We start from the raw sequence: 20,887 nt of genomic DNA, 5'->3' as shown, positions 1-20,887 counted from the left end.
TATTTGAGTCTTATTCACTATTCCGGCTGTATCTTGCAATTTTATGTAGATCAGATAAATTCTTAAACTTCATTCTACCTCATTCAAATATTGATTATTCGTTAGTTATAGGTTTTTTTAACCTTCACTATCATTAATGTTAAAAGTATCATATTTATTTCGTCATTTTACACAAACTGACATTAACATTTTCCAAATTAATTATTAATGACCCAATGTAGTAATTATCTAAATTTTCTTGCTTTGTGATGCAACTAATCGACTTTTTTCTTGATTCAATTGTTATCAGCTTATACACGTATGAATCTTTCATAACTGATACTCCTTTGGAATAAGTATCAAATTTGTGACTAACATCATTAGTATATCTAGTAATAATCTATTATACTTTCCAACAATTATACGCAATGGTCACGTTTTATGGGAAAGCACATAATCCAAAATCCAATATTCACTTTAATTCATAGAAATCCATTGAATGTTAGTCATCTGGGGTTGATAATTTCAATCAAAGGAATTCTATATAAAGTAAGACATGAATGGCAAGTTGGTATACTGCAAGATGCGATCATTTTATCCGAAACCTTGAGGAGCAACTGTTTTCTTTTTATTATGATAATGATGTGATTTAAATCTTACTCCAACCGAAGATATAAATTTATTAGTGAAAACAAACTTCCTTTTTAATAAACAACAGAGGGGAGAGAGTCCAAAATCTTTGACATTGAGTGTCTGGTCTTGGTTCAAAATAATTATTTTAAAGAACATAATAATTTATTTGTTGACTATAGTATAAGGCTTTTCTTGAATCCAGTATTATTTAGTTTTATTATAGTAAGTCAAAATTATTGTCAACAATCAACTTTTAATTGTTATGTTGCTGATTGTTAATATATTACTACTTATTCTGACTACAATAGAAGTTTTTACATAAAAAAGATACCATGAGGAGTGAAAAGCTGAAAGGATCTGACTCAAGTTTCTAGGACTTTGAGTTCAAGCCTTATAAGAACCTAGATTTGGTTGTAAATAGGAGGTGGGATTGTTGATTATACCTAATACCTTTACAAAAAGTTTTAACTTTATACTTAGTGATAAATATAAGGGAGGGGAGCATAATATTAAGGGGCTTAGTTTTTAGGAAATTTGGCTATTATGTGTTTAGGGAGGTTACACAAAAGTATATTAAAAGAATTAATATTTTATTCCTCCTTATTCAATAAAAGCCTACTGGTTTTACTGGCTAATTCTTACCCTTTAATAATAGTCTTCTTTTTTTTCTATTCAGAAGTTACTATTATTGCCTTGTTGAGGCTTGCTAAACAATTTGGGGGCGAATTATTTGCAGCAGATACGTCTAAGGGGGGCTACTGGCTTTTTTATCCTTAGGAGGGTTTCTTTCTAGATAGCCTTAGTTGATAGGGGGCGGATTTTTACTAAAGCAGGCGGGGGAGGTTATAATATTGTACTCCTGAGACAAAGAGTAATAATAGTTGGGGTTATACTGGTGACCCGAGTCCTAGTCCTCATCTCTGCCTGATTAAATATATTTATAAGGAGACACCATCTTAGGGGATCAAAGTTGTTATTTTTACTACATAAAATGAACAAACTTCCAAGAAATCTTGATTAAACTCCATCAAATGGCTTAGGAATAAATAAAAACTTAATACTTGAATTGAATTCTACTTCCTTCCTATGATAAACATTGATATTTGAAGATAATCAAATTAATATGTACTGAAAATCCATAAAAATGAGTAGATTTGTAAAATTAATTTTTTGTTTGGATCAATTAGGGATGGGAAAAGTAGGGTAATTAGGTAAAAATATCTTATTATTTCCATTGTCTACTACACGAAAATAAGATTATCTAACTAAGTAATCACATATTTTTAATTCATTTTATAATCAGATATATAATAAAACTATGCAAAAGGGGGATAAAAATTTTATGGACAGGAAGATTTAAGTCCTTCTATTTCTTGGTCGTATTTTAACATCCAATAGTTTACTATTTTCCTTAATATTAATGAAAAAAAGGTTTTCATTGTTTTAAAACATGTTTGTTTAGACTCCAAAATGGACGGCATCCAAATTGTGACGTTATCTTATATACGCACTATAGCCTCTATCGGCAAATATAATAAAAATCATTGGATGCCCTCTTTTTCGTTTTATCTTCTTCTTTTTTCCTATACGTTGCTTACAATTTTACGTTCGTCTCAGTCTTCTCTTGTTAAAGTATTGTGATTCGTATTGTATAATTCGCTGTAGACTATAGTAATCACTCCATCCTCGAAAATGTCAATATACCCATCATTAGAGGACATGGTCGTCGACCATATGATGACAGTAAGCAACATTATATTTTTGTTATATATTAGAGACATTTACTCATTTAGTTCCTCCTTTGTTTAGGCTCAGTCGGCTAACGCCCCTGTATGGCAAAATCCGGCCATGAACAATCAAAGTGCCCCGGCTTCCTCCTCTGCAGGAACAATTTTGTATCCAGGACTAGGCCCATATATGGGTCTTGAACTTACTGAAGGAGAAATTCGGTACAATATGCCTCACTATCTGCCCTATAGCGGTGTTGCCGGCCCTGCATCTGTGAGTCATTTCTTCATATTTTTGTAATCATGTACACTACATTTTTTTAGTATAAACTATTTTATAATGGGAAATCCTGGTGTTCCGGTTTCTTACTTAATTTTCATAGAGAGCTCTTTCATCTCTAAAGGCTGGAACAGATCGGTTGATTTATTTTTTGAAAAGGTTTTACTTTTTTTAATGTTCTAATAGTTGTTTCATTAGTTATTATTTTTACCCTTTGAATTTTGAAGAATTAATAATTATTTGTCTTGTTCTATCGTTTCGATTACGCAAATCCATTGAATATATTGAAAGTGGAAGATGATTTAATTTTTAAAATATGAATATTTAATTTATTATCCAATTAATTGATGGAATTTCCAATCAAATATTCTTTTTTTCAAATGAAGAAAATATATTTTAATAACTTCACATTCTCTGAAGTTCGATAACTTACAATTTAAATTATCTTTAATTACACTTTGTTCTTGATGTTGAATTGTTTATTTCATAGTAATGCATATAATAACGTAAATGATGTGACAATTGTCTCTTTTTATATAACATTTATCATCATTTGACTGTACTAAGGAACTTTATTACAGCTACTTGGATATGTTTTCATTATTTTAACTAATTATTTTGTATCAAAATCCTTCAAGAATTATTAAAAAGTCTATTTTTGTTATTCTTTTGAACATATTTAAATATTCATCTATTATGACTGAGTGATTAGAACGTTCATATTGTGTTTTTTATTATTTAATTAAATCAGTAAATTTATGTTAACTTATCAATTTCTTGAACAATTGTATGTAAATTATTGTATCATACTTCAAAGATACTTGCTCACTATTTAAGAAAATTCTTATATCCGATTGTAACAAGCTTAATTACGAAGAATTATCTATTTTCCTTAATAATTTAATAAATTACAAAATAAGGAGAAGTCACTTCATTGCGATATTTGCATTGTAGGTAATAAAATTCTTAAAAATCAGTTAAATAATAAATATTACACATATTTAACTATGAAATATCCTAATTTTCTATTGTATAGCATAAATTAAATCAACAATTGTCGGTAATTGAACTATATCTTTATAAATAATCAATTCATGTTTATATAAACTGTATTTTAAAAATTACTTATATATTATATCACTTTAGTCTCGACTTTGCCATCGATATTTTAGACTCTTTAACTTAATTCGGACTTGAACCTTTCGACCGGCAAACACTTTCTTGATAACAAAATATAGGAAAACATTTTTTTGTTCATAATTTTTATAGCTAATTGGATAGGTTATTTTTAAATCTTAGAAATGAAGAACCGTTTTTTATTGACACGAGGACTATTGACTCTGACTTGATACTTTTCTTTATTGGCTTTAGATACTACCAGACTAGTAATTTTTGATATACATAAATGTATTAAAAGAACATTTGTCTAATGTTAGGGTATATATATATATTTTTTAAATCAGCATGATTGAGGATTCAGGTTATATGTGAATCAGCGGATGTATAACTTAAATTCTTTAAGTGATAAAACTACAATAGTAATCTAATTAATCAAAATATAACTTGCAATATTGTAAAATAATTTTTTCCCATATTTTCAAATGAGGCTATAAATAAGTATTCAATTGTGCCTATTACGTAATTCAAATCCTTGCTTAAAAGAAAACTTGTTTTTACGAAAAGAGACTTAAATATATTTCTATAAACGTAGAAGTGGAGTACTATAGATAAGCTTGGGCCTCTAATTCAGTGGTACGACTTTCAAAGTGTAAATTTTAATGCCCTTTGTTAGGAGAATTTTGGATCTTGTTTTGTTTTTAGAAATGACATTTCGAATCTTTTTTGAAAAAATAATAACAGTTTGGTGGGACAACAAATTGTTGGTGCCTCATAAAATATTCATTGGCAGGGTCTCCATTTCATGAATTATGGGATTAAAAAATGAAATAAAATAATAAATATACTTGTCTAGATTTGGATAAACTTTTTGGGTTGCTATTTATATGGTGCATACAACCATTTATATTTTCGAAAGAAGAGCATTTACCTTGTACAAATTAAGGGCTTTGCTCTATTTCTAGCCAATAAATCTATTTACACTCTGACTTCATCAAGAATGGTAACCGGTAAAAAATATATACATTGAAATTGATAACTTTTTATAAATATATTTTAAATATGAGGCAAACAGGAATATTTTCTACCTAATATGCACATCTATAGTCTGCGCAGACAGCCTCCAATCTCTTCTGGAAGTCCTCGTAGACAGCTTTGATATAGCCCTCGATTATTATGACTCATTGTTCATAGACTGTGTTCTTTAAGGCATCAATGCCTGGTTGGCGAAGTCTACAGGTTTTTTTTCTTAATTGGAAGCCAGAAGGCATAATCGAAAGTTTGTAGTCTGGTTTGTAGACTTAGGATGAGTTTGAAATTTGTTCTTGAGGGGTGGTGGGAGGGTTGGTAGGTGGACTTAGTATTTATTTAAATACTAAGTATATGAAATATAAATGTTCAGATAATACATCTTGAGTATCAGAGCCCCTCCTGCAAACTCCGTCTATGTCTGTAGGAGATCTTCATCAACTTGCTTCCTATAATTCAAAAATTTTTATGACACGTTGAAGATGGGTACATCTATTTTTTTTGGTGTAAGGAGGGGTCTCTCCAACCTTTTGAGGGATGTTTCACCTATTTTTCGATAGTTCTAGACATTGTCATCTTGATATCATTCAAGTAATCTCAATGGGCCTGCATACTCTTCAGTGGGGGTGGCATTGACACAACATTGGGGTCCAATTTAGGCTTGCTGCGAGAGCAAGTATGTATATCCATGCTATCCTTGCATTCCATCCTCCTTTTGGCATCCTAAAAATTCGCCCTGTTTGTTCCTACCCCCCTCGCGATCTCTGAAAGAGTAGTTCCCGTGTGGAGAAATGTTTCAATACGGATTCTTTTGTCGCGTTCTTTCGACATCATAGATCTGACCACTTCAAAATAGAATTCTGCTTCTATCAACTTAAAGTAAGTTTCAAGATAAAAATCACGTAAACCTTACCAACATAATTTTTACAAGTGTCATTTTTTCTGTTACGCCCGGTATTTAAATATTCATATAAATATGTACAAAGTTTTACTTCATCAAGATGTATAATGAGCGCATTGCAGTTCAGTTAACGATCTAATATGAAAGGTTGAGAGTCTTAGCAACCATTGGGTCCGGATTTTGCAGCGAAAATGTCTACAACGACCGTTGAAGCGACGCAGAGAACGACTATTGTTGAGTTAGCTCGAGCAAGAAACCACGTCAGGGGTGTGATGGACTGACGGAGTACACCTGGACGACAATCTACGATGTTCTAAAGCCCTTAAACGAGTCAAGCGGCGTCACCAGGATGTCCCAATATCTCTGAGGATACCAGAAGAGGGCCCCAACATTCCTGGCTGGCCTGAAGAGGTCAATTTAGGCTCCGGTGGCTGAATCTAATAAAATATTATTTATATGCTGATGTTGTTAAATAAAGGCCGTAGACCTCAACAATGTTACATTCCCTATTGGTCTTGATGAAGTCAAAACTTTGTCCGGACTGATCTGTTTGATCCAGTATACATTAAACTTTCAGCGTTCACTTTAGCTTCATCCTCACCCCCAGGGGGGTGGGTGGATGAAATGAAGGAATTTTTGTCTTCAACAAAAAAAACCCGATCAATTTGGAATAAAAAATGTAAATTTTTGAAATTTTCAAAAAAATACAAAGTAATAAATATAATAATGTGGACGGCCCTGATGGGTGTATATTACTCACATAGAGGTTGCTGCTGTGGAAATTCCTCTCAGCATGGACCAATTTTTTATTTTGTGCAACGTATTAAACAACAAGTTACAGACTGTCACACCATCTTTGCAGAGAATATATTTTTGTACCCGGTAAATCCCTTAAAAATGGGCTTTCTTTGACATTGAAATTTTGTTTGATAATTTCGCATGGAACACAAATATTGAAAATTGCTTATAATTTTACCGGTAATAGTTATATTTTCGATCGGATTACGGATTTTTTTTCTTACTTCAAAGTTGACTCAAATCTTTAAAAATACTCAGAAAGTTTCATTCGAAAATTATTAAATCCAGATTTGATATACCAAAAAGTAATTATAAATTCGTAATTAACATGTCTAGTACTACAAGAATTACTTATGCAGTCAAAAAGTGTTTGTCTTTGTTTGCTTAATTTGACATAATAAAATAGAAAAATAAATTAAGTTTTGTGATTGAAGTATCAAGTACAACTGGAACTGTGGTTCCTTATCAAAAGTGGAAAGGGTTAATTTTTGTAAACGCAATCCGTCTATTGAAAATAAGAGGAGTTACCTCATCTATTGTGCGTATACACGTCCAAGTATATATATAGTTATATACGATGTACATATATATATATAAATGATATCAGGAGAAACACACAAATATCATTAAAATATATACACTAAGACGTGTACAGGCACAATAGATGTGGTAACCCCACTTTTAGGTATTATATTTTTAGTGGTTTTTTTTTTTAATTATAAAGAAGCTAGAAATACTGATTTTGTCAGTTTATTTATTGGATACCAACTCCGTTTTCAGCACTCATACATAGATATGTTTGAGTGGGACCTGGTGAACATTTTGGAATTTTTACTTATGGTTAATAAAGATGAATATTAACAGACAAAACACATGTTTATAGCGTAATAGATAAAGTGTTCTTCACTACACCTCTACCGCAGATTTAGGGCCACAATATTTTTGTGGTAGATTTGATAAGCCTTGAACTCCATTTGCCACCTCACATTAAAGTCGAGTAAGCCAAGACCGTAGCTTTGTAGAGATACTAATAGTCCTTTGACCAGCAATTTATAATATATGTCATTCAAGTGTAAACGGATATACCGGATGTAGAAAAAGGAATGAGACCTTCTAAAAATACAGTTTTGAATAGGTGGTGTTGATTAAATCATAAAGTTTCGATTATTTTTGAAAAGCTTAGATTCTAAGCCTTTGATTGATGTAAATGTTGTATAAACAAAAGTTATGTAATGTCGAGATGGAGGCAAGAAGAGCCATCATAGGCAATTTAATTTGAACCAGGAGGATGACTTCAGACATCATGAAGGCCTTAAACATGATTAAAGCCACAGTCTGCCGGCTCTGAAATCGTTTGGCTTATGGGGACAACCTTAATGACAAACCCAAGAGTGGGAGACCCACCAAAGTGAAACCTAAAGACACCATGGAGGCTTTTAAGGTCGACCCAGAGTACACCAAGAGGAAGAAAGTGCATGGATCTACTGTCGGCAAGGCCATGCAAAAGGCTGGAGGAAGGTCACTTAGAAGAACTGAGATGCCACTCCTGTCCCATCGTCAAAAAGAGCTCTGTCTTCAGAGATGTCAACAACTCTTGAATGAAGCACTCTGAAGCACAACCGCAACCGGGTAATTTTTTCTCTGATGAGAATAACTTTACCGTTGACTCCGTCTACAAAAAGAAAAAGGATTAGGTGGTATGCTTTGACAAGGCTGAAAACAGCATCAGGACAGTCACCAAGACCATCCGACCTCTGTGATTATGTTGAGGGTTGTGTCATCTACTGGATAAAAAATGCCTCCAATTTGTCTAGATACCGGTTACTTGCAGCCGACTACTTGATGGTGTTGAAGGAAAATGTGGTCCCATAGATCACTAAGATACTGAAGAAGTCCAACAAGGCCATGTACGTATTTCACCAGGACGGGGCTCTGGCCCATACTGCCAATATTTTACATGCGTGGATGGATAGTAACATGAACGTCTGGTCCAAAAAACTTTGGAACCCCCTCAGAGCCCAGGTCTGAATCTACTAGATTTATCTATTTGGTGGCAAATTGAGAAGAAGGCCTGCAATATTGATGCCCTGAAGATCTCCGTTAACAAGTATTGGAGGATCACGAAAAGGTAGTACGTTGGCAATGTGTGCAAGAGGTTCCAAAGGCGGTTAGAGGCTGTCATTGAGGCTGATGGTGCCCAGATTTATGAATAATGTCCATTATAATAGTAAAAAATATTATAAAATAAAATTTTCCATGTACACCATAATCCTGATCAATTATGACTATTTTAATGACTACTTAGAGTCAGGTCTCAGTACTTTTTCTACACCTGGTACTTATGTGCGGCTCTCCTCCATACTGCTGAATGATATAAAATGACTCATCTGACCTCTTTGTAACCTTGGTGATTCATGGAGCAATTGCATAGTATAATATTAGCAATCAGTTGGCTGCTGTAGCTCTGTCTGCGTCCTTAAACCTAGATTTATCATTAAATATATATTGCTTAACTTCCTAATAAAGAAATTTGAGACATATATCATTCTCTAAGGGAGTAGTTCTTAACCTTTATACCTCAATAAAGCTATCCTCCACATATTTTTTTAGCTCAGAAATTTAATTACCATATTTATTTAAAAAAAAAAATTTTTATTATTTTATATAATACTAGTAGATGGTACCCATGTTACAGGGGTCAATAGAGAGGAATGGAAACAAAGAATGAAGGTAAAAGAAAAGAAACAGAGTGTAAAGAGAAGGGTGAGAGATGGAGAGAAGGGAATGGAGTTTTTATTTCGGTCAAAAACAGCCTTTTAATGAACTCGGAGGGCCAAAAAATAAGCTTTTGAGCATTCTTTTTTATTTATACGTCTACTTGCTAAATTTCAGCCTGATTTGTTCGACCGTTTTGGATTCCATGTGTGATAACACCAAAAACAGACTTATAAATATGTACAAGATATAAAGTGATTCCTTATGGATGTTAAAAAAAAGATCTAAATCCATTGTAAAGAAACACTGATCTCAGTGCTTTGAACATAATATAAATGTTAGTCATTCCACCTTTGACCACTCATAGAAGTCTGGTTTATCATGATCGGCATGATGCAAAGTGGTAATGTATTATTGTCTAGATAACTTATTTTTTTGTTTGTATTAAATCCTATTAGACCTAAGTAACCATATTTTAAAAAGCCCTTCAAGTAGTGATATAATAATTATTATCGAACAAATAGTATATGTATGTAATGGGACAGCTATGTCACAGTTCGAACTGTGGCTGCTCTGCACTGACGGTTCCCGATATGGTACAGTACATATTTACAATTGATTCTCTATTGGTTCTTTTAAAAAATAAAGAAATAGTTTTTGTAGTGTTCTTAACATTTAATAATTAATATACCAAGGCTATTTTCTATTTTTCTTCTACGACAAATATTTCAAAAAATTAATTTACCAACAGTAAAACCCATAAAGTTAGCTATCATAATCCCTAGTTTAATGGCTCACACTACTCAAGTCGAAAAGATAAATATTTTTTTATAAAGAATAACGTACCATACTACAGAATTATGCGTACTGTACAGAATCACTGCACCGTTCCAGTCCTAGTACATTTGTATGTATTCGGATCAAATAAAATTTATAAAGAATTTGAAGTGCAACGCGTCAGCTGAATGAAAAGAGTAAGCAACGGATTGTATTAAAAAAAGTAGATATTTTGGAGGATATTTTCTTATGTTTATTAATACTTTTTAATCAGATATTCACCTGAATTTCAGCTATTTAATGTACTACAAAAAAAGACCTATTCATCTGAACTGCATTGATGTTCTAGTTATATATACAAGGTGCACGTGCATGCGCAGGTTTATTGTTTTAGCAGAAAGCCGGAAGTGTTGAACAACATTATATAAATATGGAATCGATCAATAAAGAATTTATTCCACAGTTTCCTTGTTCCGATCCGCGCCGAACCGGACAATGTTAAGATTGTTAACTTCTTAAACCTGGACAGGTCCTTAGTCTGGAGAGTCAGGAAGGAACAGGAAGAGTTTGGAGGTGATTATGAATCAACAGCAACATGTACTGATCAGAAGATGGGATCACATTTTTTTTTCTGACCTTGTTGGACTTTGTGATTGGCATCCAAGCTCACCAGACCTCAACCCCATGGGTTTCTTTGTGTGGGGCACAGTTGAGCGACACACCATCTAATCCTCCTGCAACAAAAATCGAGATGATGCCCAGGAATCAGAAGGAATTCCAAAATCATGGAAAAGATACTTTCATCAAAACTTCCTCCGGTTTCTGAAGTTGAGTCGAGGCTGTTATTGACGCCAAAGGCGATTATATTAAATCATAATATTTTTTACATGCAGTTTTTATTAAAATCGGATGATTAGTTTAGGAGAAACCCCATTAAAAAAAATTGTGTTGGTTGCTAAATAGAGATTGCACCCTTTTTATGTTATTTGATTCGGATACATTAAGGTTTTAACATTATTATATTCGATATAATAATATACACTCTATTGTGACTCTTTATTTGATTTATAATTAATCACCGATTCATATTTCGTAGCTGCCTTAAAGTCACCTTGTAACTCTTCAACTATTTCTTGTACTGGGTGGTCCATTGAAATATGAACACTTACTAATTCAATAATTAATCAGGTTGTGTCTTTGGGAATTAATTCATATTTCGATATGTTAAAGCATAAACAATTATTTACAAAACAAAACAAACCTGAGTTTACATACAAGTCGAGAAAAGGACACTTGAATGCAAACAACGAATTTCCATTCCCTTACTCAAAGCAGTTGGACGTCTTCAGGACCACTGTCTACGTCATCAGCAAGTCCGAAATGTTGGAAAAGAAGAAAGGCCAAACTGGGCATGGAGGAGTATTTTAAGAAAACAGCCCATGCAAATCCCCTCAAGTCCATGGGGTCTATGCTAGAGATATCTGGATTCCACACTTGACTATCCAGCGAACTATCAAGAAAGTGAGTAGAAAGTGGCTTGTGAGGGTGGAGAGGCCACTTTTGACACCACCAATGAAAGAAACCCATCTCTTTCATTGCAAGACTCTTTGAATTAGTATTTTTAGTTCTATTTTTGCACTTTTGGCCCCCCTACAGCCCTGATGCCAAGCCCTTCGACTACACCTTTTGGGTGCACGTCATGGGAAAGGCCTGCAGTGTCCCTCATTCAACACTGAGGCCCTCAAAGCTACTGTTATCCAGCACTGATAGAAGACTTACTCAGCAGTAGGTGCAAATTATGTCTTATTGAAGTTGAAAATTCAGTGTTCAGATTTTAATGAACCACTTGGTAAGTTTAATTTTGTGGATATTAAGGAATGATATTTTCATCAAAATAATTTCTATTTAATGGCGTCATCTTGGTGGAATGAGAGAGGACTTACAAATGATAAAATGCACTTTTAATGTGAATCAAAATTATTTGACTGAAACCTGATGAATTTATGTGGGTATAAATAATCTATTCTTCTTTGATGCTGGTGTTAATAAATATTACCTATTTGAAGGCTAATATGTAAGTTTATCAGGGTTAATGACCAAAGTACTCATGTTGAAATAAATTGAGAAAAAAGTCATAATAGTATACATCAGTATAAGTAGAACAATCATTTTTCAATAAGGAATAAAATAAATCCTAATGAGTTTGATATATTTCAAAACGATACAAGTGTTACAATATGTCTTTAAAAAAATGCAGGCTAAATATGATTTGATGATGAAAGTTTTTACACTCGGCCTACTATACATTTTAAAATATGTTGCAGTAAAAGATATTATAAAGATTTTATTATAATATACCTCCTATTACAATCCTTTTTGCTCAATTTGTGTGTAGGGGGAAAAGTTTCAAAAATTACATTTAATATATTAAAGTTTTTGGAAAAAGAATCCAAAACTCCACAACTATTCACAAAAAAAAAAAAAAAAAAAAAAAAAAAAAAAAAAAATTGGGAAAAAATTTCAAAAATCTTCACCTGTTTGCAAAAAACTAAATTTAAAAAAAAATTACAAATACCATATGAAATTCCATATGCTGTCCATATAAAATTAAATTTTTTTTTAATTCACAGCTATTCTCAAAAAATTATGTATATATTTATATTTAAAAAATATTTTAAGAAGAAAAAATGTATTTTCTAAAAAAATACATCTAAAAATATTTCATTTTCTATAAATAATTCGTAACTAAATTCAGATTTAATAAAATAAAGAAAATAGCCTTTGTCTACGGGGATAGGGAGTCGAGTACCCGGTCCACAGACTTTTGTTTTATAATGTTAAATATGTTGTCTAAAAGACAACGAGTGTTTTAATTTTTTTTAATGTGTTAATTTTCTGTCTATATTAATGTAGAAACATCTATGATGGAAGTAAGTCATTTTGGAGTGTAGACTGTGGATACTTTATCTAAGAAATAACTATTGAATCGAGAGTTCACGTCATATTAAAAAAATAGAGTAATTGTGTAGAATTGTATAAAAACAGTCTTCAAAAATGAATGAGATGAAGGCATTTAGGTAACTCTTATTAAAAAAATGGAAAGTAGTTTATGTAAAAAATTTATTTGACTTTAGATGAGGTCTAGCAACGGGCTGAAGTACTCCCTGGCTCATTACGTCATATTATTTTTTTTTCTCAAGCTGTTATTATTAATTTTTTATTATTGAGGACATTTTAATTTGAAATTTGCTGTGCTCTTGTGATTCGGCATGAAGATTATGCACATATGATTATTTTTCGATGTATCATTAGTAATAAATTACTGTTTTAAATTAATCGGCTCAGTGATAGTAAAGCTTTATAATATTCCGTTATATTGTCTCTTCATATACATATTATTATCCAGTACTGTGCTATACATTATATTCTAAAAAATCCTCACCAACGGAGTATACACAGCAAAGCCTTTCACAATAATCCGAATGATAAGTAAATATAGTAATGATCTTGACAGTCCTATACACTGGTGATTCCTCCAACAGCACCCAAATGGCCCTCACCGCCACGCCTAGGAACAAGAGGGATCCTTAATCTACTCCTGTGATGTCTCAATAAGAAGCAGCATCAGGAGCAAGGTCAGCAGTTGATTTAAAAAGGCTAAGGCCAAAAGTAGGAATAGAAGTGGTATTTCTCTCTGTGCAGCAACAATTGCTCGATCCAAAAATAACTAAAAGGCAAAGAGAGGGTGCTAGGAGGGAAGCTAACCGGATCTGGAATTCAGCTGAGAGGAATGAAAGGTTGAAAAATAATTATGGGTATAACACAGCAGTCAAAGAGATAGAGAAAGACCAACACAGAGGAATGAAAGGTTGAAAAGATTATTGAGAACAAAGCAGCCTCAAAAGTTGAGTTGAGTGCAAGAACTAGACAGGCAAGGCAACAGAAAGGAGCAAAGTGGATAGCAGGGATGATGATGATTTTTTTTTTTTTTTTTTTTGGTATAAGTGTTTATTGGTAAAATGAACAACCAATACCAGAAGTGTGGTGCTTTGAAGTTTCAGGTGGTCAGTACGTGACGCACAAGGCTTCTGTTGTGAGGTTGGAAAAGTGAATCTCGGTCACCAAAACCGCCCCTGGAGCCCTTGAAGAGTCTCCTGCAAGGCAAAAGTTCGGAGTCAAACCACTTCCTGAAGAACATCAGACTATACAAATGTGCTTTAAACATGACAAGCTTTCAGACCACTGAGAGGAGGGAAGTGGGATGGATGTCGACATTCAGAGTGGAAGGGCATGTGTACCATGTCATTGGGTCACTAGGTCACTATTATTAGCTTATTTTCGTCTGAAATTTAACCCAGCCAACGGCAGGTAGCTTCTACTAAAGGAATCTAGGGAAAGAGTGTTTAAGGAAAGATATATTATCGGGTTATCGTTGTGACGTAGTCCCACTTATTCTTCTCTTTTCACTAGGGAGGAGACGGCCTGTTCAAACTTGCTGCGTGTCTGCAGGAACATGAAGCAGCTTCTAATTTTAAGCTTATCAGAATTGAGAACTACTAAATCCTACCTTCCTTGCCTTGAGTGTCCACTCTTTGCCTAAAGTCCTGTCAGGGGTTCTCAACAGGTTTTGGGTGTTAACCAAAATGGGATGAAGAGAGTCACACTTATCAAACATTATCATTTGTTTTTTTGCCGAAGCCTATTAACTCCGGGAAATGCTGGGTACTATCAATAATAAATAATTTTCTAGGTATACTACGACTGCACATCATGTACTTTTTATCCTGTGTACCTATATATAATTTTATTTGAGTTGTTCCTATCGAAAATCTATAATGAAGTTATAAACCATTATATTTGTAGCTAATCTTGATACATACAACATCGTTTATTTTTTAATATTTATATAATGGGCTCTTGAATAATTTTGTATTTCATTCGAGTCTTCCTCTCTTCTAATTGATATTGTTTACAACTTATGGAAAAAAAAATTATATAAATGTCCAGCTTCAATGGCGTGAGATATAATTTAGCAGCATTTCTATAATTTGAAGGCATTTCTAAGATTCATTTTGTACATATTTCTTTAATGTTCTTAATTACCATATTACGTTCTTGGTGGATACATTAGCCACATATATCTTATTTGATCATCTCAAAAAATCTAGCTGTCATATTTATTAATAATTTCAACATTTTGAGGATTTCAAAAAAATGGAGTATACATTTCTAGATATTACCATTAGAGTGGCCTATTTTTACAGGGTTCTCTTATTTTTTATATTTTTTTTTGTAGCATAAAAAGTTCCTTGTGCCTTGTGATCAAATACTGACGTTTCAGCCTTCAAAGGTATATACGCCATTGGTGAACTTTTAAAGGAACATTTTGTTTTTATAACATGAATAAAGATGATTTCTTAGTTTTTTACTCTGGAAATATGAGGAGATTATTAACGGATATATTACATAGGATCATCATGTTTTGTAAATCGTCTTCCTCGAGGCCTTAGTCTGCTTTCCGATGGCCTTTTGGAACAATCCCACGCAAATGAGCGCTGCTATCTCAATCCTCTTCTCGTACTGTGTGCTCATGGTGGCGACTAGGACAATGTTTTCCTTAGCAATCGACGGCTAATTATGATGTGTTCTACAATATTGTTCATAGAAAAATTGCATTATAGAGAGGAGTAAATAATAAGGGTTGGCCTGGTATAACAAGTGGGATTTGGGGTGATTTATTATTACCTTTCTCTCGCGGCTGCTTGCAGCTGATCTAATAAAATGTCATGAGAGCTATTCAAACTTCTTCAAATGGACTCCACTATATACTGCATTTATACTCTTCATATTCATACATACATACCTGAGTATGTTTTCTATCAAAGAAGGCCTTGATAATCTGAAAAAGATTCCCCTTTTTTTCTTTTCTGATAAACCATGAATTTTTTATCGCATCATTTTTTTGATGTTTATACTGTTTCTAATCTCAGAGTATAAACACACATTCGTATACATTTGTAGATGAAGATTCCTATAATTTTGGGGGAAATTGACAATGATAAATACATACTAAATTACCTGTGCGTTACCTTTGTTTAAAGGGTGGATAAAACACTTATAGTGTAGAAGCAGGAGTTATGTGGAAAGAGATACTAAGTAGTAGTCGTATTATAACACTTTATTCGCAAGGGAAAAAAGAGAGAGAGAGAGAGAGAGGAAATAAGTTATGAAAATCTTTGTAATTTTTCACGTCATACTTTTGATTTATCTCATCAAATCTTGGTGCATTTCTATATCAAAAATAAACTTCATATACCAAACCTAAAAAGGATTCCTCTTTGACATGTTGAATATTTTTATGAAGCTTTCTTGCTTATTAATAATTTATGGGTAAATTTACCTAAAAAAAAGTTTGAGAGAGTGATTGAAAGATCTAGAATATACAAGGCTGTGCAGTAAAACGTAGACTGCTAATTTTATAATTAATATAAGAAGGTTAAGTGATTATTTTTTGACATTTTGATTCTCCCACCCTTTGTGCATAAACAAACTATACTAAACATTTCGTCATCATGAGTGAGGAAGAAGAAAAAAGGTAGTGCATCTTAAATCTCCTATATGCTGAATTTGACGTGGCGAGGATCATGGACATTATGAATTGATTGATTTTCAAGGTGACCAAAATGAAGAATGACAGAGAAGACCTCTCCCGAAAATCAGAAGGGAGGGAATTATTCAAAGAGGGATCCGGCGTTCCTGTTCAGCATGGAGAAGAAGATCAAAGATGACACCACCAAATCGATGAATCGCCTCACCAAAGACTTCTCCCTGGCCATCAGAGGAGCCGTGGAGAGCGACTTGGGGCTGTGTGCATACTAGAGGAACCCACTTCATCTCCCGAGAGAGGTAATGAAGGGTCGAGTGTCCACGTTTTACTGCCCAACCCAAGTAAAAGCTCAGATTGCAATTAGTTTGGTTTGAAAGTATCATAAGTTGCAATTGCCTTTTTTTTTTTAATTTGGATAATAATTAATGTCTTGGATTGGTCAAGGAGCTTCCCCTCTCTTTTTATGGTCATTAGTTAGAGTTTTATGTTATATACTCGCTAGTTAATCAGACCAAATTACAATTATAGAAGAGTAAATATAAAAGTTCTAGACTATGTTTCTAAGATATTTTTTTATAAATTACTTATTCCATACAAATGCTGTTGTTAGCCAATACTTCTGATAAACAAGAGTGATAAGAGTTGCATTTTCTGTGGATGTATTTTTCTGGAAGATCCACCCACGCTTCTTTGATGTCATAGGTAAGATATACAAAAATTTCTATAGGAATAAACCTTAACCTTTGAATTTAGATTAGGGGCTGAGATCTGGTGTAGAAAGAGGTCAAATCGATTTTTTCCCAAAATGGAATTCTTTGTTTCAGGCCCCCTTCCTGAGATTTTGGACGAGGATGAAATGGAGATCCATCTAGGTGGAAAACGATTTTCTTGTTATTTGATTTTCGATATCGATCGTTTATGGTTCCGATAAATTCTTATTCCGACCTTTCTGACCTTAGACTTGTCATCATAGCTGCAAAAGCTTCTGGATCTTATATTCAATAAGGCTTATCGAACCACCTAGTCTCCGGTGAATTTACAACGGTGCCTTTCCTTCATTGTTAGAGCTTCAACCGCCTTCCTTAATGAATGCATGATGACTGAATCTGGGATCTTTCAGTTCACCTTGAGTTTAAGCCAATCAGATTGCATATTGATAGATGAAGCCCTGAAGAATTTCGTACCAATTATGGAAGCTTTAAAACGTATGAATAACCCAGTATGCCCGTTCAGAAAAGCAATTTATCCTTCAAAAGGGTTGGACCTTTTCAATTTTCTATTTGCAGCAAGTTTCATTGCATGAGCCCATTGATTCCGAGGAGTCCTAGTGCTCAATAATCAAATTTATCAAAAATGAATTTTCTAAAAAAAAAAATAGAGTAGTAGAAATGTTATTTAAAAAAATCAGCATCAACAACGAGTAAAAATATAACTTTAATCTGGTTCCTATTTTATTAAGGTCGGAACTTGGGGTAGACTGCTCATAAAATTCGAGACAAGTATCTGACTAATTTTGATTTCGGATCTGGATCCGAAATTTCTGGTCTCCGAAATTTATTCGAGTATTTAGATCTACAGATCTTAACTGACCCGGATCCGAAAAAATGTAGATCTGTCGTATATTAAAGCCCTCTTGCAATTTGTTGTATACCCGTCGTTATTGTTATTTTGAATTGAAGACCCAACTGATTAAATCTCTCATAATGGTGGTCTGTCTTTACATAAATGTCTCTTGTTATTCCTAATTGGGGACTCTTTTCCCCTCGTCTGTAAATGGCGCTTGATGGGGAAAGTGTTGGTAAATGAAGAGAGAGAAGAAATGTTATTATTCTCCCATTGTTGAGTGAGTATATCTATAAAGAAAACTACACAAAAATATTTCAGTTCCTTTTCAAGTGTATGGAAGTTGACATGGAGAGTAGAGGAAAGAAAAATTATTTGCAATTAACATTGTAAATCATGAGTACTAAAAGTTATTTTTGCCGAGATAGACAAAATAAGTAAAATTAAAGCCTTCACATAAAGTAGGAAAAAATATGTCAAAACTTCTTAAAAAGCCCCTCTCAGCCTATATTGTTGAGAATCCATGCATGCCCTTTATTTATCTTGCTCGGTCCAAAATGTCGGATTGTTCACATCCCAACTATGGCTCCTCATCTACTTCACCCTCCGTCTCGTCTTCCTCTTCACCTAACTTACTCTTCAACAAAGACTCTGAAGATGAAGAAGTTGACTATGAAATCCAAAATATTAGAAGGACCTGGGTATGATATTATTTACTTTAAATGTTCTTAATGATGCTTGTTCATCATGAGCCCCATGCGTCATATTTAAGTGTGCACTTGTTCACAGCTAGAGTTTTTATAGGAGTTTTTACAAAAGTGAGGCTGGGGTATCTTTTAATGATCCTTTGTAATTGTTTGTATTTAAAAATATTGGCGGTATCTTCAAAGACGACAAAAATTAAGGCAAAATAATTATGGTACTATAAATGTTCGCACCCAACTGAGATCAGCCAGACAGCCGTGTATGCTATTAAAAAGCTATGGGAAATCCAAAGAACAGTCGCCCTGAAAGTTCGGGAAAGGTCGGAGACGAACTGTAAGAACAAAGACCATGGCTGTCAAAAACCACCTTATCAGAAATTCAGTGATGATGATTCGTGGTATGCCCAAGGAGATGAATGTGAGCGAAGTTACGCTCCGAAAGATAATTAAAGATGACTTGTGAGCAAAATAAAGAGCAAGGAGGGGAGAAACATCTCAATACGACGGCCATAAAGGAGGAGAGGTTGTCTAGAGTCAATCTTGGATTTGTCCATCTAGGCAATGGTTGATGAAGCTAGCTCCAACAAACCACACGGGTATGTGATAACTTTGGAGTGCGACATCAAGGCGGCATAGGCTGACTTGTAAGAAGGCTACATCTTTCAGCTTCTGGAAAAGAGTGAATGCTGTCATTGAGTATGAAGGAGGCCATATTTAAAAAAAGATCTCGAGTTCAGATAAAAAATAAACATAATTTTTTTTTCTCACTGTCTTCGCTAACAAGTTTTTAATAAATTTGAAAAAAAAATCTTTAGTTTAAACTTTAGTATGATGCTTTAGTATAACTATCTCTTTATTGATAGTTGTGTCAATGTACCCTTTCTTAATTGATAACATTTCATACTAATAGTATTAACGTTATTTTTGTTCGATCCAGAATATATTTTTTTACGTTTTTACATGATAGAGGGTCCAATTTTTAGGCTTAATGTTTTTTTAATGAAGTATGGTATTGTCTACTGTAGGGTATCAACGTTCTCTACAAAATTTATGTTATCCCAAGCCATTATTGGCTGTGTGCTAACACATGAAAGATGAAAAAAGCAGCTTTATCAGGGAGGTTGGCAGGTTTATATACACTTGTCCTCAAAATTATTCATACCCTTCTTAATTTTTGTGATAGAACTAATACATTTTTCTCAAGTTTTTTTATGAATTATAAATGACGCAGAAGTGAATGAATGGCAACTATGTATATAAAATTTAAGAAACTTTTGATTTCTTTAGTATTTTATTGATGGATAACTAAAAAATACTATCTTCATAATTATTCATATCCTTTCCCCCATATGTTTTAATATCAATAGCATAGCCTTTGTTTTTTATGACTGCCTCTAGACGATTTTTGTACCATTACAAAAGTTTCCTACATGTGCCCAGTGGAATATTGGTCCACTCTTCCTTGGCAAAGGCCTCAAGCTGGGTTAGGTTGGTCAGTTTCCTAGACATCATTCTCGTTTTCAAGTCTCACCACAAGTTCTCGGTACGATTCAAGTCTGGACTTTGACTCCCGTCATTCTAGAATGATGATATTATTATCTTTGAACCATTTTTCACTACCTTATCATTGTGTTTTGGATAATTATCCTGCTGGTACGTCCAGTTTTGACATAGTTGGAGTTTCTTAGGAGACTCCTTCAAGTTTTCATCAAGGATCTTGATGTAAACCTCCTTTTTCATGATTCCCTAAATGTTAACGAGGTTTCCTGTGCCACAGGAAGAGAAACATCCCCATAGCATTATGCTAGCACCACCATGCTTCATGGTGGGGACAGTGTTCTTCGGCTTGCATGCTTCTCCTTTCTTCCACCAGACACACTAAACATCCATATCGCCAGCAGCTCTAATTTCGTTGCATCAGACCACAAGATAGTTGACCAAAAGCTATGATCTTGCTTCAGATAACCTCTAGCAAAGGCCAGGTCTTTCCTGGCAGCGGTGTCTTTCATGGCCTACGTCCATGGATACCTCCTCTGTGCAAGACTCGTTCGATTGTGG

General features: G+C 33.7%; 1 protein-coding gene across 1 annotated transcript in view; it reads left to right on the top strand.

Moving 5' to 3' along the window:
• The first annotated feature begins 2,179 nt into the window (after nt 1-2,179).
• Nucleotides 2,180-20,887, top strand: part of LOC121121189 (syntenin-1) — a 33,244-nt gene continuing 14,536 nt past the window's right edge. Inside the window, exons 1-2 of the mRNA XM_040716058.2 lie at nt 2,180-2,355; nt 2,422-2,613. Of these exons, the coding sequence (XP_040571992.1) occupies nt 2,305-2,355; nt 2,422-2,613 (243 nt within the window). The 5' untranslated portion in view covers nt 2,180-2,304. The remainder of the gene's footprint in view (nt 2,356-2,421; nt 2,614-20,887) is intronic.

Source organism: Lepeophtheirus salmonis, chromosome 7, assembly GCF_016086655.4.
Source record: "Lepeophtheirus salmonis chromosome 7, UVic_Lsal_1.4, whole genome shotgun sequence".
In the NCBI taxonomy this organism is placed as follows: Eukaryota; Metazoa; Arthropoda; class Copepoda; order Siphonostomatoida; family Caligidae; genus Lepeophtheirus; species Lepeophtheirus salmonis.
This window is presented reverse-complemented; position numbering and strand designations above follow the sequence as displayed.